General features: G+C 41.0%; 1 protein-coding gene across 2 annotated transcripts in view; it reads left to right on the top strand.

The window, feature by feature from the left end:
* The window catches only part of DMXL2 (Dmx like 2), a 120978-nt gene that overhangs the window by 10877 nt on the left and 83087 nt on the right, over positions 1 to 27014 (top strand). For both annotated transcript variants that reach the window (XM_024199892.2, XM_024199884.2), the window contains exons 2-8: positions 7769 to 7894; positions 12132 to 12203; positions 13760 to 13838; positions 18512 to 18677; positions 21684 to 21750; positions 23917 to 24095; positions 25848 to 26031. In XM_024199892.2, the coding sequence (XP_024055660.1) occupies positions 7769 to 7894; positions 12132 to 12203; positions 13760 to 13838; positions 18512 to 18677; positions 21684 to 21750; positions 23917 to 24095; positions 25848 to 26031 (873 nt within the window). The remainder of the gene's footprint in view (positions 1 to 7768; positions 7895 to 12131; positions 12204 to 13759; positions 13839 to 18511; positions 18678 to 21683; positions 21751 to 23916; positions 24096 to 25847; positions 26032 to 27014) is intronic.

Below are 27014 nucleotides of genomic sequence, written 5' to 3'. Positions count from 1 at the left end.
CCCCCCCCCCCGCACCCGCACTCTCTTCTGCCCTAGCTCTGGCCCCCACCTGCACCTCCTGCCGCCACAGCCCTGGGCTCTCCCCCAAAGAAAGAATTGGGTGGACTAAATGGACATTGCACCTCTCTATCTGAAGCCTAACAAGGCAGGTACGTGAATCCCACTAGAATTTAAAATGAAAAGTAAGGGAGGGGAGGCTCTACTAGACTGGGCAGCTTTAGATACAGTACCAGGCATGTAGGAGGATTTACACTTCTGAGCCATGGAAGCAGAAATTGACTTTTCTTTTCCAGATTTAGCTAATATTCAGAAAGGGAATCCAGCACCTGCCTTCCAGATTTGAACAACCTCAAAATTCAGGAGTGCTCAAGCTCAATTTGGGCAGCTGTTACTTCATTTCTCCCAAATCAAATATACTGATCCACTGTAACTTGCTGTAGGAAAAAGTAGAATAAATTGAGCAAGAAATGCTTCCCAGTGGTTATTAGGACTGGAATTGCTATTTTCAAAAGCCATTGCTTTTTTTATTATTATTATTATTATTATTAAGTTTTAGTTTTATTTGTTTAAAAGGAAGACACTGATATTGCATTGGCAAATTCCCCATAGAAACAAAGAATGGAACAAAAGAATAATAAAGGCACCTCAACTTTTCCTCATTTGTGTAGGACAGTCTTATAATATGCATCCAGATAGCCTCCAATCACACAAGCTGAAAATTGTTCCACTTTACTGCGGTTCTGTAACCATATGGGAACCAATCCTGTCTGTGTTCTGTGCACATCCAAAATTCCTGCTGAATGACCCGCCCTGGGAGCGAGTTACCAGTGACCCAGGGCTGGGTTGGCAGGAGGGTGCAGTGGGGGGCAGGGGGACAGCCAAATTTTTTTTTGCTTGGGGCAGCAAAAAACCTAGAGCCAGCCCTGCCAAGGGCCCTCTGCAGATGCGGGTGTCCATCCATGCAGTCATTGTAGGACTGTTGCCAAAGAGGGGAAGGGGAGAAAAGGGGTGAGAAAAAGAAGATAAATAACTCAGTAAGATGTGCACACATCTCAGTAAGATGTCTTCAACTTGACAGTTCTGTTCAAAAACTGTTTTTGCTTATCTTCCCCTTTCTCCCTACTTTGTTAAAGCATGGTGAAATACAATACATCTAGCCCAAAAGTATTAGCTTGTTGGCACAGGGAATAGTGAGAAGGGAAGGCATTTTAAAAAAAGGAGGTATTTACTTTGGTTAGAATTACAGAGCCCATAGCATGATGGGAGTGTGAGATAATACAAGAGCCAGAAAATCTTAACAAAATGTATAAATGTCGTTAGAGACACAATAAGCATAATTAAGTTAAAATTGAGAAATCTTTACCTCAAGATGCACAGGAACACATTTGTATAATACTCTTCACTTGGTTAGCTTTGCTGTTAGGGATACATCAGAACACAGCTTGACTTTCAGATCCCAGGTTAAATTAGCAGGGCTGGTAATTAGAAAAAACAAACATCTTTGTACATGTAAATGGCAGATTTGAGATGAAGGGCATTGGGATTACTGCCTGGCAACCCTTCAATGCCAGTTTTGCAGACTCAAATAAGACAAATTCCCCAAAGACATAATTTAATGTGAAGGTTGACCATTGGAATGAATTCTAACTGAGCATGGACAAGCCTCTTTCAATATTTTTGTTGTCCAGTAATGTACCAACACTTCCAAGTAATGAGGCTTCTACCATGTACTTGAAAAGATCAAAACTGTATTGGAAAAAGCACTAGAAGAAGAGATGCTTCTTTTATTCTTCCTACACATGAGCCTCCTAACAGGAGGTGTTCTACTCTTTTTTTTTCTCCATCCTTCTGCCTGCTGTTGGGTAAGGGTATGTCTGCTCATCTAGCCCTGTCCAGCCTCTTTTTGTGATATCCTCTCAATGAATAGCTCCAGTGTCACTACTTTCTGCTCCTTATAGCTTTGCTAGAATCGCAATAGAAGCATACGAGTTGTGTGCTATTGACTCAGGAACACAACACTGTAAGTTTACATTTGGAAGGTTGTTGTCATGGGGTCACCACCTCCCAAGCAACCTCTCTTGGCCACTGGTCTGTTCTTTCCCAACCAAGGTATGGTCTAGCTCCCACTCTTCCCAACTTTGCTTTTATTTTTTCCATCAGAGTTATGGGACATAGAACTTTCTTCCCACACTTTGGACTTTTTACGGCTTTATACGCTCTGAAAACAAACAGAAAGCCTTTTGCCCATCTGAGCTTGCTACTGTGTTATCCAGGACTCTCAATCAGTCTTTCATCTTTGTTCTTACCTTTCTTCCAGGGAACCCTTGCAGGAGCCTTCACTATCTCCTGGAATTCCTTCTCCATCCTGTCCTTCAGGGACTCCTGCAGGAGCCTTTTCTCTCCCTGTAGTTTCTTCTCTCCAGCCTTTTCTGATTCCTGCCATAGCCTTTGCAAGCTCACTACTAGCTTTTCCTCTCTATTGAGCTTTGCTGCTGGCCTTTAGAGAGACCAGCTATCCCTCATTGGGCCTGATGAGGTGGTGACTAATTAGTCATAGGCTGCACCCTTTAAAGGGGAAAGGCTTATCTGCAACAATTACTTTGTAAAGTTTTGAAAATCTACTTTTTGTGTATGCAACTGTATGCCTACCTGGCATATCTAATTATTGCTACAGATGCAAATTGGACATTTTTGTGTACCATGGGTATTTAGCGCCATGTATGTAACCACATCTCTAGTTTGTGTACACAGTTGCAACAGATATACTTACAAAGCAGGGAAGAAGTTGCATGCACAAATATGTATGCAGACATTGTTTTTAAGTTTCCTGTAACTTCACTCATGAAATTCTGAATAATTAATACAATTTTAAGGGGTCCAAATTTCTTAGCTAATTAAGAGTCTAGCTTTGTGTTTAGGCTAGCAAAAACCTACTCAATACCATATCTGTGCTCTTCAAATGTATTAGGTAATGTTCTTGGATATCTAATGTGCCATTGGGCATCCATTGATATAACAAGTTGCAGATTCACTATCTGGCAACTTGAGCGGAAAGGAGGAGGGAGGCAGGAGTATTCTTTGTTTGAAATAGAGACAATTGGGAATATATATCCTTATATTTTGGTAGCAGAGGGCCTTTTACAGACACTGGGTCAAATCTTGGCTTCATGGAAGTTAGTGGCAAAACTTCCTGTCATGGTCAGTGTTAGCTACACCAGTGACCCCTCTTAAGTCTCTTTTTGAGTGCACTTCCTCCAGGTCTTTGGTCTTAAGGCTTTACCTCCCTGGGGTGGAATCCCACAATTCTCCCACTTGCAGACCTGATCCGCAGGGTACAGTACCTCTATTTAACATCCATTTTTCCTCAGCAGGTTCAACTGGGTTTGGCATCTTCAAGAGTTTTCCTTTCAGGTGCTGTGACCAGGAGGTAAATGCAGTGACTTGTTACAGCTTCTTCAAAACAAAAGTAAATTGTAGTTAACCACAGGAACATAATTTCAGAGAAGAGGGTTAAACAACAAAAGGCCTCCATGCATATGTCTTACCTTAACATATACCTCGAACTTTGACTGATCCAACACATTCCAAATACTTTTACTTCTTGGGGCCAGAGTTTGAGTCTGCTTCCTTGCAGACATTACCTCTGTTCATGTTCATTAGGGACTGTGCTTTTAACAGTTTCCAAGTCTTTTGTTTCAGAGTTCCCCATCTGAAGACCCTCTTCCAACCTGGTTAGAGGCCTTGACATCTGTATTGTCCCCTTAAGTACTGGTGATCAAGTTATCTAAGGCCATTGTCTGTGTTTCTGCAGACATGAGATGAGCTCCAGAATCTTCACATTCTTTGCGCTCCCATTGGTGTCAGTGGGGCCAGAATTTAATCCGCTTTGTACACCATTAGAACTAACTTAGAATTGATCAGTTGTTGAATTCTAATATGAAAGAAGCAAGAGGGAAGTTAACTTGATAAAACAGTTTAAATCTGGGCTGTAAAATAAGCTATGTTTGTAAAGGTACAACTTCAAAAGATACATGGGTAAATATAGACAAATGGTTAGAAAATAATTGATAAGGGCTAGGGTATTGCTAATTTTAAACTAATTGGCTAGATACTATAGTGGAGTCAATAGAAAACTTATTTATTTTCAGGAAATGGAACTTGTGGTTAGTTTGTGTTTATAAAAGCTATTTAGTTTAAGCGGATGTGAGGAACTGACATTGTGTGACACAGATGCTATGATGTGGTTCTTAAGTAAAACAGATCATTCAGAGTGCCCAGGGCTCCATAACAGGTGAAAAGCTGGCAGACATAAAGATAGTCATTTCCTACCAGAGACAAGCAAGCCATTGTCTGATAACATTTTCTTGGACAGACCATATGGTATGTGCGTTTTGTACTGTGCAAGATGCAATATATTATACATGATTCCTGAAGTAAGCTTTTGTTTGTTGTTCTACACTCTGCTAATAAAGTATACTTATTAGAACCCAGAAAATCCCAAAAGTGAGATACTTGGAGTATGTACTCAATAGAAGCTTCACTTTTAAAAATAGTAAAAGAAAATAATCTATATTTACCCCCATACAAATTAAATAATAAACAAATCTGAATAAAAAACAATTGTTGGCCTTTTTTGAAAAGTCATCTGAGACTCCTTATACATTAAAAAAATTAAAAGGAGAAATCAATTCAGAATTTAATTCTTGAGGTAATTATTTTTCAATATTTGTTTTTATTCCATTTTTTTTAATCCAAGGGAATTTACAGCTTTTCAATTAGCTATTCTTTTGTCTGTTTTCCCCCCCTCGTAACTGTAACTTTCTGAAAAGAATGGAGATCAGCTGTACTTTTTAGTGTCTGTGTTTTGCTTTAAAAATCAGCAGTAGTAGAATTATGTAATGAAGGGTACATTTTATTCCTGTCTTTATGCACTATTTTCATTTCTAAAAAGAACCGTGGGAAGTCCTATCTATAATGACCACATTGCCATTTTAGAAACAGAGCACAAATCTTTGAATGTGGTCTTAGAGGGAAATGGTAAACAATTAATGGAAGCTTCTTTTAAAAAGTCATGCAGGAGAAGAATACCATTATTTTCCCTTGAAAACAGAATAGAAAATTCTGCTTTAATAAGATGAATTTTATCCATTTTTATATTAGACTTAATTTATACACATAAATCTGTATCTGTATTTCACACTTATAATACAAAGCTATATAATTCACAGGTGTGAAGGCACTTCCATTCCTCTCACTAACACATTCTGATAATTCACAGTCATGATATCAGGCAGATTCTGCTGATAAGAAGTGTTCTGGGGCTAGTCCTGCTGGAGAAGTAAAGGGTGGAAGGATTAATGTAAAATAAAAGACACATTTTGAATTGAGAGAATGTGGGATGGTCTGTAATTTCATCCTAAGGAGTTTGGTGACCACACAAGAAGAAAAATTCAAGTGGCTGTTTGTAGTTTGACATCACCAAAAGGATAGAATTGCAATTATATAATTCACAATTAGTTGTTTATGATTATACATAGCCTATAAAGGGGCCATATTAAATTGTTGAATGCAAATCACTTGTCTGTTTTGCCAATTCTACTTATATAATGTAATCTGTTATAAAACAATGAATATTGGTTATGAAATGATGTAGCAAGGTACAGGATGTTATAGTTCAGTATTCTTGCACTTTTTTTTACATCTGTAGTATAGAAGATGCAAAATCATTGACATAATTACAAAACAGGAAGTGGTGTATGTATGCCCGTTTAGAAACTACAAATATATTACTGTTTCTTATTATAGTTGCAGTGAGAAAGAAATTAAGAGGTTTCTATACTATGTTCAATTCTAATATTTAATTTTATTCAGATGCATGTTTATGTATTAAACAGGAAGAAAGCAAGAAAGATGTAATATACCATTAGTTTAATTTACATTTGTCATATAGTGTGACTTCATTGGTTGGGTCTGAGAGAGTACTATTTTAAAAGTCTGTAGGACTTGATACTGCTTCCATTGAAGTCAATGGCAAAACTCCCATTGAATTCTGTGGTGCAGAATCAGAGCCTAATTGAGCCATCCCAGATCATCCTGTCCTGCTGAGCTGTACTCAATTGTAGGTCTGATGGCTCTGATTTACATATGGTTTTCTTTGCCCACCCCCTACTGGACATTCCTGCAGTTGAGGATTACTGAGGTGTAGACACACCGCCACCACCTCCCTTTCCTCTTCCATGCTTCCTGCACCAATGTGGAGGGGTTGCATAATAACAGTTACTATGGCTCTATACCACCTTGGCTGAGATAATATTCAGGGGGCTGGTTGAGCCAGTTGGATCAGCACAAAGCAGCTGTAGTAGGGGTGAGCAGCAAACTGTTACTCCTGGGGGAATTCTGCACCACTACGCATGTGCAGAATTTATGTCCCCCACAGATTTTTGTTTCCCCGCAGAAAAATGACTTTCTGACGGGGAAGCAAAGGGAAGCCACAAGAGTGGTCATGCGACCTTCCCCAGCAGTATGTTTCGGGTGTCCAGGGCAGCCGTCAGAGAGGTAAATCACTGTGGGACAGGGGAAGACCCAGCTGGTGGCTCTTACTCTGTGCCAGGCTCAGCTGCTAGTCCCAGCTGTGCTGTGGAGGATGGGACTTCCTCTTCCAACAGCTTCTTCCTACTTTCTCTTCCTACAGCTGGGAGAGAAATCTGAGGATAGGGCTGACACAGCCCTGGATGCTCTGCAGCATCCAGGGCTGTGTCAGACCCACCCCCAGATTTCTCCCCTGGCGGTAGGAAGCTCTGAAAACTTCCTTTCCTTCCCCCCCCCCCCCCCTTCCTGCCCCCACCCCCCCTTCCTCCCGGGGGGGGGCCCCCTCCCCCGCCCCCCCCCCCCCCCCCCCCCCCCCCGACAAGTCCGACTCTCCTTGCACTGGACCACCCCAATGAGCCACCTGCACCTGGATCCCCACCCTACTGAGCCCCACTCCCCCAGCATTAGGAGCCCCCCACTGAGCCCCTACACCCAGACTCCCCTGCCAAGTTCTATCCCCCCCCACACTCAGACCCCCCCACACTGAGCCCCAACCACCTTCACCTGGACCTCCCTGCAGAGTCCCATTACCGTTGCACCCAGAACCCTCCAACGAGCCCCTGTGCATCTAGATCCCCCGCTGAGCCTCCCGTGCCCAGATTGCCCCACCCAGAACCCTCTCAACTCACACCTGGATCCCTCCCTCCCCCCCACACTAAGCCCCTCCACATTTGGATCCTGCCTTGCTGAGCCTGCCTGCCCACACATGCTGCACCTGGCATGGAGAGTAAGGGCCCTGGGGTGTTTCTGGGGCAGGCCCGGCCCTTGCACTGTGTCAGGGTTGGATGAAGCTTCACCACTGAGTCCGTGTCCCGGGGGGAGCTGCACAGTGAACTCCCACCTCTGTGCAGCCAGTGCTCCCCAATGACATGCTGGAGCCTCCACGTTTATTTAACATATAAAATTTGCAGAATTTTGCAGAATTTTAAAATATTGTGTGCAGAATTTTTAATGTTTTGGTTCAGAATTTTTAAGTTTTTGGCGCAGAATGCTCTCAGGAGTAAACTGCGTGTGTTAATCTAATGTACTTTACTAGTGTGCATTGAGGTAGAAATTTAAGTGTGTATTCATGATCATAATGCACTTTGAAAAAAATGTAATAATTCTAAAACTAATTTACTGAAATGTAACCATTGTGGATCAACATTAGATTATATATATATTTTTAAAACTATTACAGGCATATGGCTCAGGCTGTGATATTGTTATTCTGGCAAACGACTTTGAATGTGTGCAGATTATTCCTGGTGCTAAGCATGGAAACATCCAAGTCAGCTGTGTGGAGTGCTCCCAACAGCAAGGCAGGGTAAGGTCTTTAATGAGTCTGAATAAAGTTTAAAAAATGAAATGTATAAACAGAAACTGTTTGGCATGTTAATGCTGTTGCTGAGGTGGTAATTTCATGCTAAGGACCTATTCTTAGATACTTATAACTTTCTAAATAACTCTTTTTGGTTAAAAGTAATGATCCTTGTTTCAGCCCAATGGTGATTTATTTTTTGAAAGTTTGATAAAAATGAATTTGGCCCTTTTTCAGCTACCTGAATATGTTTCTATTTTTTATTTTTTTCCCACTATTTAAAAGTAGAAATAAAGCTCTTCATGTTCAGATAATTTATGCCACTTTTAAAAAGTTTAAGATTTGTATGTGTTTGCATATCAGCAAGGGATGCATCAATGGCTAATTCCGAAAGTAACAAATTCTGAAAGCCACATGCTTTCCTTTGTAGTAAAAAGGTTCAGACCTCATTTTATCAGGGGTCTCACAAAATGTGAAAAGGTACAGCAAACTTTTCTGAACATAATATATTCTGGGATGAAGATCATACTCTCTAATTTGTTTGCAAATGGTTCTTGGATACTTTAGACATCAACTAAAACCTTTTATATTTTGCTGCACCAAAATGTGTATTTCTTTCAACAGCAAGTTAAATGTTACTTAAAACAGAGTGAAATGGATACTAGTTTTCTGTGGTAATTTACACTACTTCGTTTTGCAGGGTAACATATATAGTATTCCTCCTCTCTTACCCCCCAACACATATTTATTCATTTTATGCCCCTTTTTGGAGTTTGCAGATTTTCTCCATAGAACCAACTTGATGTTGTAAATTGGCATGTCAGTATATTGACATGTCAAGTAAGTGGTTTTGGCTTGTGTGTACAATTTGAATGTAAGTTTTATCAAAAGTGGCTGTATTTTTGGTGCTCAAATCATGGGACCATGTGGCTCAAGGAAATGAAAATGATTACATGCAAGTAATTTTTCCATAACAATTTGTTTGCATTGAATACAATTACATTTATTTCAGCGTATATAATCATATTTATTTCTCAAACAACACTGAAAAAAAGAACATTTATAAATAAATTATTTCAATAAATGTGGTTGTAGTGCACCAGATATGTGTGTGTGAGCCACTGCTTATGACAGACTGCTGCCAAAAAAGCACTTTCTAGTAAAACTTTAAAAATCTAATACAAGAGATAGGAAGCACTTCTCTTGGAAGTGTGCAGTTAAAATTGCATGTGCTTTGAAATATTAAAAGAATTCCATGGCTTAGGTTCCCTTTTAATGGCATAGTTTAAATGTAGCACAACTGATTATAAACTACGTATTATTACTGGCTATGCCTCCTGTACTATCTAAAGTGGCTAAAAGAAAAGCTACATTTCTAGCTAAGGAATAACGAAACACATACACATTTATGTATGTGTCCTCAGAAGTGGTGCAAGTGTGCATGTTTTTTAAAAGTACCTAGAAATGTTTAATGTGTGTACTAGCATAGTGAATCCGGATAACTGTGCAGACCCTGTATGATTTCCAACACAGTTACAACTGAGTATTGACCAAGTTTTATGAGGACACAACTGACCATATTACAAATTTGGTTGTAATATAGACAGACAAGGCCTTAGGCCAGGGGTGAGCAAACTTTTTGGCCTGAGGCCCACATTTGGGTATAGAAATTGTATGGTGGGCCATGAATGCTCACAAAATTGGGGTTGGGGTGCAGGAGGGGATGAGGGCACTGGCTGGGAGTGCGGGCTCTGGGGTGGGGCCAGAAATGAGGAGTTCAGGGCGTGGGAGGGGTCTCCGGAATGAGGTATGGGGTTGGGGTGCGGTGGGGGAGTTAGGGGCTCCGGTTGGGGGTGCAGGCTCTGGGGTGGGGCTGGGGATGAGGGGTTTGGGATGCAGGAGGGTGCTCCAGGCTGGGATTGAGGGGTTCGGAGGGCAGGATGGGGATCAGGGCTGGGGCAGAGGGTTGGTGCACAGGACAGGCTCAGGGGTGTAGGCTCTGGGCGGTGCTTACCTCAAGCAACTCCCAGAAGCAGCAGCATGTCCCCCTTCCGGCTCCTATGCAGAGGTGTGGCCAAGTGGCTCTGTGCGCTGCCCCGTCTGCATGTGCCACCCCTGCAACTCCCACTGGCTTCAGTTCCCAGCCAATGGGAGCTGCAGGGTCAGCACGCGGTGCTCCCTGGCTGCCCCTAAACGTAGGAGCCGGAGGAGGGACATGCCGCTGCTTCCGGGAGTGGCGCGGAGCCGTGCAGAGCGGCCGCCGACCCTGCTTCCTGGCTGGAGCACAGGAGAGGGGCAAGCCCCAGACCCTGCTCCCCAGCAGGACCACGAGGGCCGGATTAAATCGCCTAGCGAGCCAAATGTGGCCCACGGGCTGTGTTTGCCCACCCCTGCCTTAGGCAGCGTTGCAGGGCAGCTACTGCTAGGGAATCCCTGATATTGCAGCTCCACTAGAGCTGCAATACCCAGGGAAAGGAAAGATTAAGAATGTTTTTCTGGTGGTCCTGAAATCCATGTGGATCCTGCAGTATTCTAGGTCCAGGGGATTTGAACTCCTTGCCTCTTCTGTGTGTTTTGAGGCAGTGGTTCTCAACCAGGGGTATCTGTACCTCTAGGGTACACAGAGATCTTCCAGGGGGTATATTAACTTATCTAGATATTTGCCTAGTTTTACAATAGGCTACATAAAAAGCACTGACAAAGTCAGTATAAACTAAAATTTCATACAGACAGACAATGACTTGTTTATACTGCTCTAAGTACAATATTTATATTCCTATTGATTTATTTTATAATCGTATGGTAAAAATGAGAAAGTATGCGATTTTCAGTAATAGTGTGCTGTGACACACTTGTATTTTTATGTCTGATTTAGTAGTTTTTAAGTGAGATGAAACTTGGGGGGTTGATAGGAGTTGTTAGGAAAATGGGTTAAAACTTGCAGGGGAGACTAGAGTCCTAAACTGGATGTATTTAAAGAGCTCCTAATGTATCATCTTAAGTAAAATGTAGACTTTAAAAAAACAGTCCAGTCATTTTTGAAGTGCAGATAAGCACAATGATCAGACATATTCCCAACCAAAAAAAAGGTTTTTTGTAGATGTGGATTTTCTGTGAAAGAAATGGATTGGAGCAGGGCTTGCTCTAAGTTTTTTGCCGCCCCAGGCAAAAAAAAGAGCACCGCGCCCCCCCCACCCCCAGTGCCGTGCCGCCGAACCCCCCCCCCCCCCCGAGCGCCGGGCCAGGCCGCCCAAACCCCCGCCACTCCCCCGAGCGCCGTGCCAGGACGCCCAAACCCCCGGAGCGCCGGGCCGCTCAAACCCCCGCCCCCCCCAAGCGCCGCGCCGCCAACTCCCCTCCCCCAGCACCACGCCGGGCCAGCCAAACCCCCGCCTCCCCCCGAGTGCCGCGCTGGGCCGCCCAAACCCCCCGCCCCCCCTCAGCGCCACGCCGCCGAAACACCCCCCGCGCTGCCCAGCCGAAACAAAAAAAAAACAAAAAAAAACCCTCGAGCGCCGCCCCGCCAAACCAAAAAACCCCCACAGAAACACCGCGAGCGCCCCCCGCCACCCCAACATTGGCCGCCCCTTATAAGGTGCCGCCCCAAGCACGTGTTTGGTCGGCTGGTGCCTGGAGCCGGCCCTGGATTGGAGAAACTAAGGAGTCCTACTTGAAGTATGCTAGTAAGTTTCCAATAATATGTGCAGTATTCCGTTTCCATATACCAGACTTTTCCTCAAAATTTATTGAACCCAGCAGCAACAGAATAACACTTGCTCCTGTATTCTTGTACTTAATATTTAGTGATAGGAAATAGAACTTGGAATCACACTGAGGACCCAAACACTGATTATTAATTTACTAGTTTTCTGTGAAGTAGAGCAAGAGCAGAAAGAGCAAAGGCATCAGCTTTCCATTGTGCATTAACAGTAGCTACCCTGAAGTAATAGCAGATTAACAGGAGTTAGCACATGTCCTTTTGTACTCAGGGTCTCTCTTGTTTACATTTAGATCTTTAACCTGGGATTACTCAAAATAAACAAATTATGTATTCTTTGATGTTTTTTAAAAGCAATCAATTCTACGTACAACACCACTAAGTGATGTTTGTATGAATTTTGCTTTCCTTTAGCACCTACACTTACAAATTTATTGGAAATTCAATGAGTATCTGTGAATTCTAGAGAGTTCTATTATGCTTTTTTCCTGAGTCTTAACATTTTACTCATTCAATCTGTTCCAGATTGCAGCGTCATATGGAAATGCTATTTGTATTTTTGAACCCCTTGGTATAAATTCTCACAAAAGAAATTGTGTAAGTATGTATTACATGATTAAACTATGTCTTGTTTTGTTGGAGCAGATAAAAATATGCCTACCACTTGTTAAAGCCCCATTAGAATGGAACAAGGGAGATTAACTGAGAAATATGTTCATGTTAGACACATATATAGTTCAAATATTTGTATAGTGAGAAATCAGAATTAATTTCTTATTCTAAACAATACTGTCTAGCATATATCCCTTAAAATAAAAAGCTCTCATTTGAAAATGAAGGTTAGAAACAGGGCCGGCTCTAGGTTTTTTGCCGCCCCAAGCAAAAAATTTTTTTGCTGCCCCCAACCCCAGCCCTGGGCTCTCCCCCTCACCCCACCCGCCCCCCCTGCCGCCTCAGCACTGGGCTCTCCCTCACCTCCGCCCCCCCTGCTGCCCCAGCGCTGGGCTCTCCCTCACCTCCGCACCCCCTGCCGCCCCAACCCTGGGCTCTCCCCTCGCTTCCCCCCACCAGTGCTGACTCCACCCGCTCCCCCCTCACCTCCAGCCGGTCCAGCGCTGGCAGGGTCGGGGTAAGCAGTGGGGCTCCTGGGCCGTGCCTCAGCCCAGGGTCCCTCCAGCCAGGGCTCCTGCCTCCAGGACCAGCCAGAACAGGGGAGGACAGAGCCGGGGGACCGCTCCGGCAGGGGGCTGAGGAGCCAGGGCAGGGCAGCCCCAGAGGGAGCGGAGCCCCAGAGAGTGGGACGCGGGCCCTGCATGGCAGCGCCCCGCCCTCTATGGCCCCACTCCTGCTGCTGCTTCTGGCCGCCCTGCCGCAGTCCCTGGGCGGCTCTGGCCGCTTCGCCCAACCCCCGCTGCGGCGCTGTGGGGGGGCAGCCGCCCTGCAGCACCTGCAGGCAGCTCCGTGTGCCCCGAGGGATGGCCCCCAGCCCGAGTGTCCCGCGCTCGGTGCCCGCCCGGCTATAAGGTGCGGGCGCTGCTCCCCGACGCGAACCGCAGCGGCCCCAGGGTGCCCCGGTACAGAATGTGCTGCTGCTGCCAGGGCTGGCTCTAGGCTTTTGCCGCCTAAGCGCCAAAAAAAAAAAAAAAAAAAGAGGCTGGCTGGAATACCGCCCCTGAAAATGTGCCGCCCCAAGCACCTGCTTGGTTTGCTGGTGCCTGGAGCCTGGCCTGGTTAGAATATTATTTTCCTTAGTTTTCACCCATTCTGTAGGAGTATTTTTTTTAATGGAACATGGGTGATTTTTTGTTTATATTCCTCCTTCCCTAACCAGGGATACGGCATTTAGCGAGTCCCTAGTATTCTGGATGAGGCTAGCAATATTTGTTTAAAACATCATACCAAAATGGTGAATGTTCAGTTTGCTGCTGCTAAAAGAATTTCAGTGCTGCATTTCATCATTGTAAATCAGTTGAATGCAATTATTAAATACTCGATTCAGCAATCTATTACAATCTGAATTTATTTTCAAAAGAATTAATAGAAATCTGAAATTTACATTTGTAACTTCATATAGAAAGTAAAAAGTGCTGTTACTTTATTGCTTTTTTGCTGTTAAGTACTAACCCTTTATTCCTAATGTTTTTATACGACAGCAACTGAAGTGTCAGTGGCTTAAATCGGGGCAATTTTTCCTTAGTTCTATGACTTACAACTTAGCATGGGATCCTCAAGGTAATATGAAATTGATTAGTGTTTGTTCAATATTTATAACTGTAGAATGATTCTAGTTACAAATAATTTTTATTTAAATGAAATTGGAGTGTGAATATATATGTATTAGATAAGCAATTCTCCAACTGTGGTAGATACACTACATGTGATAGACAGGTTGATATAAACTTTAGTGTATATGAGCTGAGGGGTGAAAACATTCTCACACTAAAAATCCACTGCAGTTACCATTTATGAAGGTGCTATACCAAGTACTTTTGAATTTTAGATATAGTATGCTAGGTCTTAGTTTGGAAACTGCACTCTTAGGTAGCTAACTGATATAAATACATCACTAATGCTAACATAGTTAGAATGTTATGATTAGCATATATTCTGATAAGAAAAATACGTATGTTATGTTTTAAGATTTCTGACATTATGTCATGCTTGGAATTTGACCGGTTATTGAACTGTGTATAGTATTCACTCTTAAACATAGTGCATTCCTGTGATGTTCCTCTCTGGTGTTATCTGGACCAGTGATCTGCTAGGTTACTCCAATCCTTGACTCTGGGAGCCAGCCTTACCCTGCTGTGCTGTGAGAACCCCCACTCCAGGGCTGTTCACGCACAGCCTCTGGCATGTAAGCTGCTCCTTGGATTGTGCAACCAAATGATATTAGCCCATACCTCCGGTCCCAGACAACCCTAGGAACCTTCGTCTTGCAGTGTCCAGTTATGCCCGCTGGACGCTGCAAGCTTATATGAGTTCATCAATTTAACAAAGAAATTAATAATAAATTATAAATAAATAAATAAATAAATGGAGATAGGCTATCTCCTAGAACTGGAAGTGACCATTGAAAGGTCATTGAGTCCAGCCCCCTGCCTTCACTAGCAGGACCAAGTACTGATTTTTCCCCAGATCCCTCAGATTTGGTCAAATGAAATAAAAGCAAAACGCAGTCTAAGCTGATCTTAACACTTTCAATGCCCTTACAAGCTTAGATGCTTCTCACCACAGGCTGGCTGGTTGCTCTTCAGCCAGGCTCTCCCCTTTGATCAGCGCTTCAGTCGCTTGGTGTGGTGTCTGTAGATGGAGGTGGAAGCGAGAGAGAGCATGGCAAATGTCTATCCCTTTTATCATGTTCTTTCTTCCCTCTTGGCTTTGCCCCTCTCCCCCTTCAGAGTCAGGTGAGCATTACCTTATCACAGTTCCAAACTGACCAAAGGAAGGGGGGTGACTCCCTCGAGAGTCCAATAGATTCTTTTGTTGCTGCCTAGTCCAGCGTCCTTTGTTCCTGTGAGGCTGGGCTGGGTTTGTCCCATACATGCCCTGATGAGGTGTGAACTGCCTCTCAGCTCTTGGAGAGTTTTTGCCTGGGCTTATTTTAAGCCACGAGGATACATTTTCAGCCTCATAACTACATACATGAAATTATAACCTATAACCTTACTGTAACATTACTGTAAAAACAATGCTCAGTGCGTCATGAGCCTTCCGAAGACACCTGACATGACAAACTTTGCATTGGATACCACACAATCATTTTACAAGGATGAACATGCGGGTGCAGGGTGTTCCCCCGAGGTACAGAGCGTCACAATTACTTGTATAGAGAAAACTATTTTTAAAATATTCATCTTAAAGGGGTAAATTCTTTCCTGTTTGCCAGTTCCACATCTCAAAGCAAGACATTACCATTTTCCTCCTGAAGGAAGTTGTATGTGACGCATGTTTTGAGTGACTAAAAGAAAAGCTACTGATGGGAAATAGTTAAATAAATGGAAAGTATCACTTCACATGGTTAAAAATATTTCTACCGTGGATCCAGGTTACAGCTGTGAAGTGCAGAGGAGAATGTGTACCATCTGATTTTATAGTGATCAAAGAAACAAGTTCATTTGTACAAAGATACAGATTAGTAGATCAGGGTTGATGAAGTATAAGTTTGCTCTAAAGTGGCTAAGAACAGGAGAGTGAGTGGAAAATGGATTAAGGGTTGATCAGCAAGTTTGTGATAGAAGAAAGACATGAACAGTTTAGAGGGAACTGGCAAAATCAGCTGTGCCCAAGACCAGGCAGTCCTTCTAAACTAAATTTAGAATCGTGTTATGCCTCTAATCCCCTCCCTAGGCCATAAACAAGGAAGCCCAAGGTCCTGCCCTGACACACCAGATTGGGGCACCCAAGAACTCACTAGTGTATGGGTTGAGGGAGACACTTCTTATAAGCCTATCAGTGTGCAAACAGCCTGTATCTCTCCCTGAGAAAATAAGTCACATTCTAGCCAGACGGTTATGAATCCTTGCTGGTTGGCTTGATGATAGCTTTGGGGAGGCAGGAATCACCCTTTTTTCCTTCCTTTCCCAACTACACCAGTATGAGAAGACATGAACCCCCACCCAATTATGCTTAGATACCCAAGTGTTAGGTATCTTAAAAATACCATTGTTAAATAAAATACTTGAAATGTATCTAACACTCTTGCAAGGACTCTTTCACCCTATGCAGTGCAGCAAACAGTTGAAGCTAAGAATGCAGGTCCAAGAGAGCATATCAGTACCTGTGAACTTGTCTTTTCTTTAAGCGTTGCCTACACAGCTCCACATTTTTCACTCCACATCTTAGCAGGAGCCCTCTAGAAAGCTTGGACCTTTGAGGTTGGGCACACGCTTCCTTGTGGTACTTGAACATTCAGTACCTGAGGGTATATAAGGCGCGATGACTCTACCCCTCAGTTTCTTCCAGCCACCAGAGTGTACCTAGTCAGAAAACAGAGTCATATAAACACACATAATACAACTACAAATACAACTTCCTTATGTCCTTTTCATGGGGAGTGGATCTTCTCAGTTAGGAGGCTTATTTCTCATTAGCTCTACAAATGAAAGTAGGTAATTACCAGGTTCTTGTGGCCAGATATGATTATTTTAAATGGAGCAAATTCCAGTGACTTCTATATAGAAAAAAATTGCAAAGTGGTCATCTGGAAGACTAAATAGGAGACAGCAGATGTGAGTACTTCAGCCCTTCCAGCTTTCACCAGACATTTTCTATGGGCTGTAATTTAGTAATGTAGTAAGTTTTTAAAAAAATCAAGAGGTGTAGTTTTCTCCTTCACAATTAGGCTCCTTGGTATGGATGTGTACAACCTATTAGAATGGATTGCTGGAATTAATCACTACAGAAAAGAGAGTTTCTTCTTTACCTGTAAAATGGGTTCTGTGAGAGTACCTCTAGTAATTGATATGCCTAACTAGTTATTGATATTAACCGGTCTCTTAGCATGTTAATTCTTGGACGGTCACTTTCCTGGTGCCTATGTAATCTTTGCCTATAAGAATGACTTCTTGTGCTGGGATATTTTTTTCCCCCTGCAGTTCTTTGACTGTCAAATGGACAAATCACCTGTGCAGAAAGGACAACTAAGTAATATTTATACTCTATTTCATGCTCTCATAGAAACCCATTTTACAGGAAGGCAGAAGTTCCTTTTGAAGTTACAAGTTCTAAAGAGAAGTTTGATCCTGTGACATTCTGGAAAAATCCAAGAACTACTCTTATTTGAGACTAAACTTGTCTGTTTAGTCTCCCTTTTTGTTTTCTTCAACTTGGACATTGAAAAATTTTTAAGAGGGAGATTTGTAAATATCTTGGTTTCTAATACAATGGTGATATTTGTGAAATTCTGCATGTCTTTCATCTACACTTCTGGTAGTGTAATTAGAGTTTTTGGCAGAAAAGATTCCTCATGCCGTCTTTCCCCGAAAGTAAGACATCCCCCGAAAATAAGACCTACTTCCAGTTTTGCCTCTCGCTGTAATATAAGGCATCCCCCCCGAAAATAAGACCTCCCCGATAATAAGGCCACCCCGGAATATAAGGCCCCGAAGCTACCGTAAGGCGTCTGACTCCTCTGGACTGTAGCAGCGGGCGCCGCCGCACAGCTCACTGATTGGCCGCAGCGCAGCCAATAAATGTGTACCGTATTCTTCTTCATGGAAAAATAAGACCTCCCCTGAAAATAAGACCTAGCGCATCTTTGGGAGCAAAAATTAATATAAGACACTGTCTTATTTTCGGGGAAACAGGGTAGCCTACAAAATAAATTTTCTAATGGATGGACTGAATAACAAGGCCTTATCACAGACAGTAACAAGACATGTTTTAATTTAAATAGCTCCAAATAGTGGGTTGGCTTACTGATAGAAAGGGAAAAAAATCTGGGCATTGGAAGAACAAATGTTTATCGTCTGCCATGACAAATGTTTAAATAATGTGTACTAAATGTTTGCAAGTTTAAATGTAGTATGAATCAGTAGCTGTGTCTTTTGGAAATATGAAATCAATATAGTTATTCATAAAATTTGGGTTTATTTTTAATTCAGGTGGTTTAATATCCAAAACAATATCAATTATTTTCATATTACTGTATTCATAATAGCGGGGGGGAAAGCACTCTTGCTTAAAATAGATGGTAAAATCTAAAAAATTTAATAAAACCAACTGGAGCTGAGTGTGCCATGTCTGAATAATCTACTGTAATCAAAATGGACTTCATAAAGTTGTGTTCCTCGGCTATTTTTAATAACTTGTCAAATATGATACTCTACATAATCTTCCAATATAAATGCATCCAGAGTTCCTCATTCTGTTCTACAACTTTAATTAATATTACTCACTTTCAGGTAACAGGCTCCTGACAGCAACTGACAACTTGCAGTTGTGGGCCCCTCCATGTAGTGACATTCTAGAAGAAGAGGAGGAGGAAGATGATGATGATCCTGACAGTCAGATCAAAGATGATAAAGTTCTCCCTGTTCTAAATGACTGGAATTGTGTCTGGCAGTGCAAGTAAGTGAATCTGTAATCTAAGATGTGTTAACTAGATGTAAAAGACCACATTTTAAATGTGTGCCATTAAAAGTATTTAAATATGTAGAGTGCTGCACAGATACAAAATTTATATCCGCGGATATAAAGCGGATATCCGTGGTGTCACAGGGCTCTAGCAACAACAAGCAAGACCAGCAGGGTCATGGCCAGCGACTGGTCAGGAACTGCAGCGGCAAAAGCAGCAGCATGTCGGGTTGCAGGAGCCAGCGCCCAGCCCAGGCAGCTCTTCCAGCGTGGCTGACCCGCCCCCAGCCCTGCCCACTGGAGCGGGCACCAGGCTCACCGGCAGCTGTCCCTGGTCATGCTAGTGTGTGCAAGCGGTTTGCACGCTCCCAGACAGGCGATGCACACTGCTGCATGATTAATAATAATAATGCTGGTTTTGAATATAGTGATGGAATAAGTGAGGAGGGCAAAAAAACCCAAGAATTGAAAGAAGAAAAACGGGAAGGGGAAAAAGAATGGAGTCAAAAGGAAAAAGGTGGGGGGAGGACAAAAACGTAGACATGCACTTAAGCCAAGATATGGTGCACAGGGACCTTGGTAGGATGCTAATATGGTAATTTAAGGTGAAGGGGACTCTAACCAAAAAAGGGCAGGGAACCACAGAGCAATGGAATTTCTTTAGAGTTTACAAAAGAGTTTCAGATATATATTTCAGAAGGATATACAAGTTCAAGTACCCAGAAAAAATATTAAATATTGACAGACTGAATCATTTAATGCAATTAGAGGGGAGAACTATCACCAGAATTTTAGTATGTTAAAAGAAATACATCATTATAACCTAGTAACTTTTCCTGACTTATATTTTTATGAGGTATAATCAGACAAATATTCTTTCCATGTGGGCCCCACCCTATCCAGGTGTCAACCACCCAATTGAAGAGAGATTTACCTTTAAAGAAATTTTCAACTAGTCGAATTGTATATTTGAATAATATGAAGAATGTTTCTCTTTAAGTAACAAGTAGCTGTACAATATTTCCTCTTCAGCTCCCATTCTAGCAGTACTTTGTGTTGCTTTCCCAGAAGCATTCCAAAGTCTATTAGGAGGGATGTGCATGTCAGCCTGCAGGTCTAATATTCCAATTGCATTTAACAAGGTTCCCTCCATACCCTTAGTTCCTATCATTCTACTTTTGCCTTTGCTCTCATCTTGACTGTTCATTTAGTGTAATTTACATTTCTGTTTTAATTATTATTGTATTTGTTACATAGATTTTTAAGGCCAGAAGGGACTATAATGATCACGTAGTCTGACCTGTTGTATAACAAAGGCCATAGAATTTCACCCAGTAATTACTGCATCCTGTCCATATCTTATGGTTGAACTAGAATATATTTTTAGAAAGACATCCAATCTTACTTTATAGACATCAAGTGATAGAGAATTCACCATGTTCTTTGGAAAATTACAACAGTTAATTACCTCGCTGTGAAAAATCTGCACCTTATTTCCAGTCTGAATTTATCTAACTTCTACTTCCAGCCATTGGGTCTTGTGATGCCTTTTTCTCCTAGATTAGAGTTAGATTGTGATCAAGTCAACTATTAACCTTTTCTTGGGTAAACTAAATAGACTGACCTTATTAAATCATTGTAAGACAGGTTTTCCAGACCTCAAATCATTCTCTTGTGGCACTTTTCTGACCCCCTCCTCCCCCTCCAATTTCTCAACACCCTTTTTAAATTGTGGACACCAGAGCTGGACTGCCGTATTCCAGTAATGGATCAATGCCATATATAGACATATCCCCTCTGTACGCTTAATCGATATTATACATCCAAAGATTGCATTTAGCTCTCTTAATCACAGTATCCCCTGGGAACACATGTAAAGTTGGTTATCCACTATGACCTGTAAGTCCTTCTCAGAGTCTCTATCTGCTGGGATACAGCCCACCATCCTGAAAATGTGTCTGACGTTCTTTGTTCTTATGTCTGATCTTGCATTCTTGTGTTGTTTGAATGAGCTCAACTCACTAAGCTGTGGATGGAAGGCCCTTCCGTCCTGGTTGAGCATTTTATATCACTCAGGCTTGAATAGTCTCAGCTTACTGTTATGGTTCTCTGGCTTTGTCAGAAAAATCTGTGATTTGGTAGTCACTACCCCAGAATGTTTTCAGAGGGTCACCTGTTATCTGTCCCTAACTTGTGTGATAACAGATGAATGCTGTTCTAGATAGGAGTGTTCATTTATGCACCTCAGTGTGTCTTGGCTCTGAAAGCCAAAAGAAGCCAGATTAAGCATCAGTAACTTGGAATTTAGGGCCATAAAATTGCCATCTGAACTTTCCTGCAATGAGAGATCATTCAAACTATCTTGGACTGAGTGGCTGCCATGTTCTAAATGAAATGAGAACTGATCTGTTCGTCAGTCCCAAGTTAAAAGGTGCTCTGAGGGACTGGTACAGCCAAAACAATATATTCTTCTGTTCTCTACTTGGCAGACAAGGAGATTTTCCAGGTGGGTGACTTATTCTACCAGTTTTAGGACAGCACAGTTGATTCTTGAAAAATGTTGTGCTAAGCTCTCTTCTTTCCAGATGGGGGTTCCTTGAAATTAGATGTCTTTGCTTCTTCAGGCATTGCCAAGTGCCTCAAATTTTGTTGAGAAAGAGTCCCAGACTAACTAGGAGATGCTTTTCTTTTGCACTTGGATCAAGATCTTATGTGCCTTTTGCTCTGGCAAAAAACCCCACAAGTTATTTTCTGCCCATTCTCTTTTCTCAATGTGTCAGATATTTTGTGGAAAGAAAACCTAAACTGCTATAGCTATTTTTAGCTGGATGCAGCACATAACAGCTGAGACACATTGGAATGACTATAAATTATCAACATGCTTCATTTAAATATTACATAATGATATTTGATTAATTGTATATTTGGAGCAATAATATTATAAAAATACATATACAGTAGTCAGTCAAGGTTTAAAGCTGAACTGTCTTTCTTCCCTAGGACTGCAGTATCTGTACATCTGATGGAATGGTCTCCTGATGGTGAATACTTTGCAACAGCTGGAAAGGTAAGGACAAATAATAGCTTGCTAAGTCTTCGGGTGTGAATTCATCACATGCTTGATGATAAATAATATGCAAAAATTATGGACTGTGTGCAATTATGTAGCCATAGTTAAGCAAAACTAATCCCAATATCCAAATAATTACCAAACAGTTTCAAATGTATAGTGAAGATTGAGTTTCAACTTTCATTCTTACCCTCCATTTCAGTTTTTCATATCTTTCTCAAACTGCTTTTGGGATTAAATTTTCAAGTAACTATATGTTCATCTAAAGTCCTGTCACTTGAGTGATATTCTTGAGTTTACATTCTGATAGTTCAGCATTTGTTAGTCATACCACTAATTCCACTAAGGGAAAAGATGAGTTTGAGGAACTAATTTTTTTATTTACTTCAACTCTTAACTCTTCTCCTTAATGGTTACCTTGAGTCACCAGCATGGTGGTTATGTTGCTGTTATAGACCTGTGTGTGTGTGATTTCACTAGGAATGTGCCCACTGTAGTATCTTGGCTAGGTACTACATCTTAAGATCCTTGTGATTAGAAAGTGACCAAAAGCTAGGCTTTGAAAGTCTTATTCTTTGCATATCTCCATCTGTTGTGCATATACGTTTATACAGATAAGATTCCCTGACTAGATAATTGCAGCAGATGGTACCAGAAGCCCATTCTCTGCCTCTGTGTCAGAAGAGGCTTCCATTTAGGTTGCGACATATAGCTTTATTGGATGTATAGCTTTAATCATAACTCTTAACATTGCCTCCTGCCAAGCATTTTTGTTAGTCCTGCTTGCAGGATCTGTGGTAAGCATATCTTGTGATCTCTTTGTGGAAATTTTATTTTTTAGCGAGGCTGTGAGTGGTCTGTAATAAATTTTTTTTTTTTAAACTTGATTTCCTTCCATTTTCTTCTCCCTACCTCAGTCAGTCCTGCAACTGAGAAACATATTCTCCTACCATTGTGTAATTGTATTTACACTGATAATTATTGGGCACATAGGCATCTCTTAACACACACTAATGCAGGTGTATGTCAGTCTAACCTACTGAAAATCTGGTGAAAGGAACCTGAAAAGGGTCAAAAAAGGAGCAAAGGAAGAAATTGGCTTGTAGTTTTATTTCTGATACTATCTGCTTCAGTTATGAAACAGAGATTCTAAACAGCAGTGAGGACAGATTAATGAGGAGAATGAGGTAGAAAGAATTCCTAGAAGAATTTAAGAAAGATTTGGACAAAGAGAGTAAGGTAGCATGGAAGAATAATGTTCTTCCATCTATTCAAAAGGCAAAAAGGCTACTGCTAAAATTCTCTCTCATGCTACTCTTATTCCATGCCTGCCTCTTCATTGGCTTCCAGTTTCTTATCCCTTCCAATTCATCCACCATGTCCTTACCTTAAAGACACTATGCAGACTTATCTGTGTTTCCCCAGACCATGCGTAAGTGGCTTCCATACTTTTTTTCCTTCGTTCTCTATAATCATCTCTTTACTACTCTCTTCATGTTTCTTCCATTGTCATTCATTCATACTATACCTATATTTGGCTGTCTTCTTCTGTTTGTGCTACAACTGCCTTCACTTTCCTCCAAATCCCTTTATAAAATTAACATCTAATAGAAATTTTTTCCTTTGTTCTCTCTCCCTCTTACCTTAATTGTGTGCCACATCTTATTTTGTCTGTATTTCTTACTAGGAAAGGAGCTCTAAATGTATAGTGCTATGTATGTAGCAGATTCTTAGTCGGTGTAAAATTGGTGAATTATACCAGCTAGATCTTTCCTTCTGCCAGACATTACATCAGTTTCCTGCACACACTCAAATACTTGATCACAAATAAGCTGGCAGTCAGTTTTTTGCTCATGCAGTTTTGATATGTGCTGTCCACCATATCGTCGTACTGTGTTATATAACGTTTGGTAATTTTAAAACATGAAATTGAATAGGCTACTGTAAATTAATTCTCCACACACATTAAAAATATACATTTTTAATAAGTTACCTCTCTGTATTGGTGGTGATGCTATATCAACATTTCAACTTGGTTTTAATTAACTACGTCATTAGATGTACACCACCAACCTAACTTCATCCATACTTTTGGGTTTCCTTTTTGTGACATTTGTACTTGTAGCCCATTCATTCTATGTATGTTTTTGTTTCTTTTCCCAGGATGATTGTCTCTTAAAGGTATGGTATCCAATGACTGGGTGGAAATCATCTCTTCTACCACGAGAGAGTGAAGAAAAGAAAAAAAGCTCAGCACTTGTTCACTTTTCCTTTGTTTATTTGGCACATCCTCGAGCGGTGACAGGATTTTCATGGCGTAACACTAGCAAGTACATGCCCAGGTTAGAATGTTTCTGTTAGGAATTTTGATCAAAATTTTCAAGCCTGAGTGCTTCAAGTTAGGCTCTTAAATAGGTACATGAATAAAAATAGCTTCATTTTCAGCGGTTTCTCATTCACCTTTTGGGCACATTTCTAAATTAGACCACGTCCATTATTGTACCTACATCTAAATTTAGGCACCTTAATTTTAGACATCCACGTTTAAATTTTGGCCTTTGTCTTCATGATAGTTTAAATATATTTATGAATTATACTGAAGATGTAATGTTTAAGGATGTGCACATATAATTTCAGCTTCTGTTTGTTATGATAGTAATCATCTAGTATTTTCCCTACTTCTTTTGGAACTAACACACATTTTCATTGAATTGTAGGGCCCCAATTCTGCAAATACTTATGTACATCTCACCTGTAATTTATTAAAAGGTGACAAGACCTGAGTTCAAGATACTGTGGTCTCTCTCTGCACTTTAAACATGTGCGTAGTCCCATTGACTTCATTGGGACTACTTGTATGCTTCAAGGTAAACATGTGTATAAGTATTGGCAGGACTGGGGCATAGGTCACCCTTTAGCAATCTCTCACTACTATTTGAAAAGTATCAACTTTTCTATACATTTCAAATAGTAGCGAACCATGATTGTAGGTTTCCGAATGTTTAGACAACCACTGTCAGTCACAGAATTGCATACAAATATAAGAAGATCTAATAAAGAACTGAAAAGCTGTCAGGCCAGCTCCTTAGCTGCACCTAATGTGTGTGTGGGGAAGGGAGGGTGTTGCGAAGACGTGCAATATTGACTTAAAGCCACCTTTTGCTCTGCCGGTCCTGGGCCACCTGGGGACCAAAAGGGCACAAAGTAGCCAGAGCTGAAGTCGTGATATACCCCTTATAAAATTATAAGAAACTATGTATAGATTTTAAATGTAGCTCTTAAATTACATTTCAAAATATTTTAGAATGAATTTCTTCACTTACTTTCTAGGATCTGAATTCAGGGCCCTAAATATTAAGTTGACATTGCAGCCAAGAGGGATGGGGAATATAGCTCCTTGGCTTGTTTTAGAGTGGTCACCATTAAAAAGATTCCTGTTTTTTAATGGTAACAACTGTATGTGTTAGTAATGTCATCAGCTATTACAGAGGGAGCACGGTATTTTGAAAGGTGAAGTTATGCAACCCTTATTACATTGGTGAACACTTACTCAAGCAAGAAGTCCTATTGACGTCAGTAGTGCTATAAAATCTGATCTAAACTTTAGTACATTGTTAAGTGTAGGAAGCACAAGTATAAATCTTTTCTTCAGGAAATGTTATTACGGCATTGGAAGGAAAATCTGTGTAAATTGTTGTTAATTAACTAACTCCTTTATAAAGCAGACATGATAGATGTAGTGTACATGCTTAGGATTTCATTTTCACTCCTATAGTGATGCAGTGTACATGCTCATACTTTACACAACCCAGCAAACCAGATAATTATAACTGTAACTATAAACTTGCTTATAGTAGTGTTCAGTTAATTCATCTGAATTGATGTTACTATCAGATGCACTTTTGTTGGAAATCTACAATTTGCCATTAGCTAGCATATTTAAATTGTTACCGCTATTATAAACATGTTTCAGGTCCAAAAACCTTCCAAGAAGCAGATCATAACTGCCTAACACTTGTATGTTTTTGTATTTTCAGTTGTGTAACTGTACTTCATTTAGTTACATGAGGTAATCCTGACATGTTTATTTTCAGGGGGTCTGTCTGTAATGTGTTACTTACTTCATGCCATGATGGTATCTGTCGGCTGTGGGCAGAGACTTTATTACCAGAGGATAGTCTTCTGGGTGAGCAGATCTGTGAGACTAGTACTTCCAGCAGTAGCAGCAGCCTGTTGCATTCTGGAAGGCAAAAAGACAGAATACAGCATGCTCTAGAGGTACTGTTAAATATTTATGTTGCTAATTATTTTTTATTTCAGTAGTTACCTACCCAAAATGTTAACATTTTTAAGGGATTTGGAAAACTGAAACCACATGCTGTCTAGCTTCTAGTATACAGTAGATCAGAATGTAACAGTCAGAGTTCTTTCACATATTCAGTTTACAACAGATCACTCAAGAAGAAAGAGAGAATAAAACCCTTAAGACTCAGATGAAAAATTGAATGAATCTGCTTCCTCCTCAGCTGAGTGTAGAGTTGTTAGGAGCAGATGATGTTAAATATTGCACAGTAATTGGTGGTTTCATTCTGGTTGGAGAATGAGATTCCATACTTGTGAAAACATCCATGGAAACCGAGCATTGAAACATTCTCTTGGATGCATGTAAGGAAAATATTATTACCCCTTAATAAGATTAGATAGTAGCATATAATTGAGACGTATTCTTTAAAAAATATAAAATTTCCTGCTCATTTGGTTTTCATTGCATTGCTTACTAAGAAGACAGTTTCAGTACTGGGGAGATTTTTCAGCTTCCTCCAGGTAAAATGTATGCCATTAATACAAACCTTTTCTTTTGGTCTCTAAGTGATTTGGTTTGGTTAATGTCTTTAAAGGGCTGTTCTGCTTTGAAAAATGTCTTTGCAAAGATGGCATTGTGGTGTTTCATGTTTGAGTCTCATTGGTATCTGTATAAAATTTTTAGTTTAGAGGGAATAAACTACCAGTTTTGAAAACTCATCCTGGGCTATGAAAATCATACTGGGCTCTTCCCTTCTGGCATATCACCAGTAACAAATACGTAGCAGGACAAATTATGCCCTCAGTTGAACTTTTAGAAGCCGTTGTCTTTAAATTATGGCCTCAGTTATATTTGTACAACTCCTGAAAGCTGAAGGGTTTTAGAATTAATCAAGACAAGTGTGAAGATTATGTACAGTAACACAAAAATAATACAGATCCAAAGTGTGTTACAAAGT

Source organism: Terrapene carolina, unplaced genomic scaffold (genome assembly GCF_002925995.2).
Source record: "Terrapene carolina triunguis isolate 2854851 unplaced genomic scaffold, T_m_triunguis-2.0 Scaffold67, whole genome shotgun sequence".
Lineage (NCBI taxonomy): Eukaryota > Metazoa > Chordata > Testudines > Emydidae > Terrapene > Terrapene triunguis.
The sequence above is the reverse complement of the archived record's forward strand: the minus strand, read 5'-3'. Positions and strand labels throughout refer to the sequence as shown.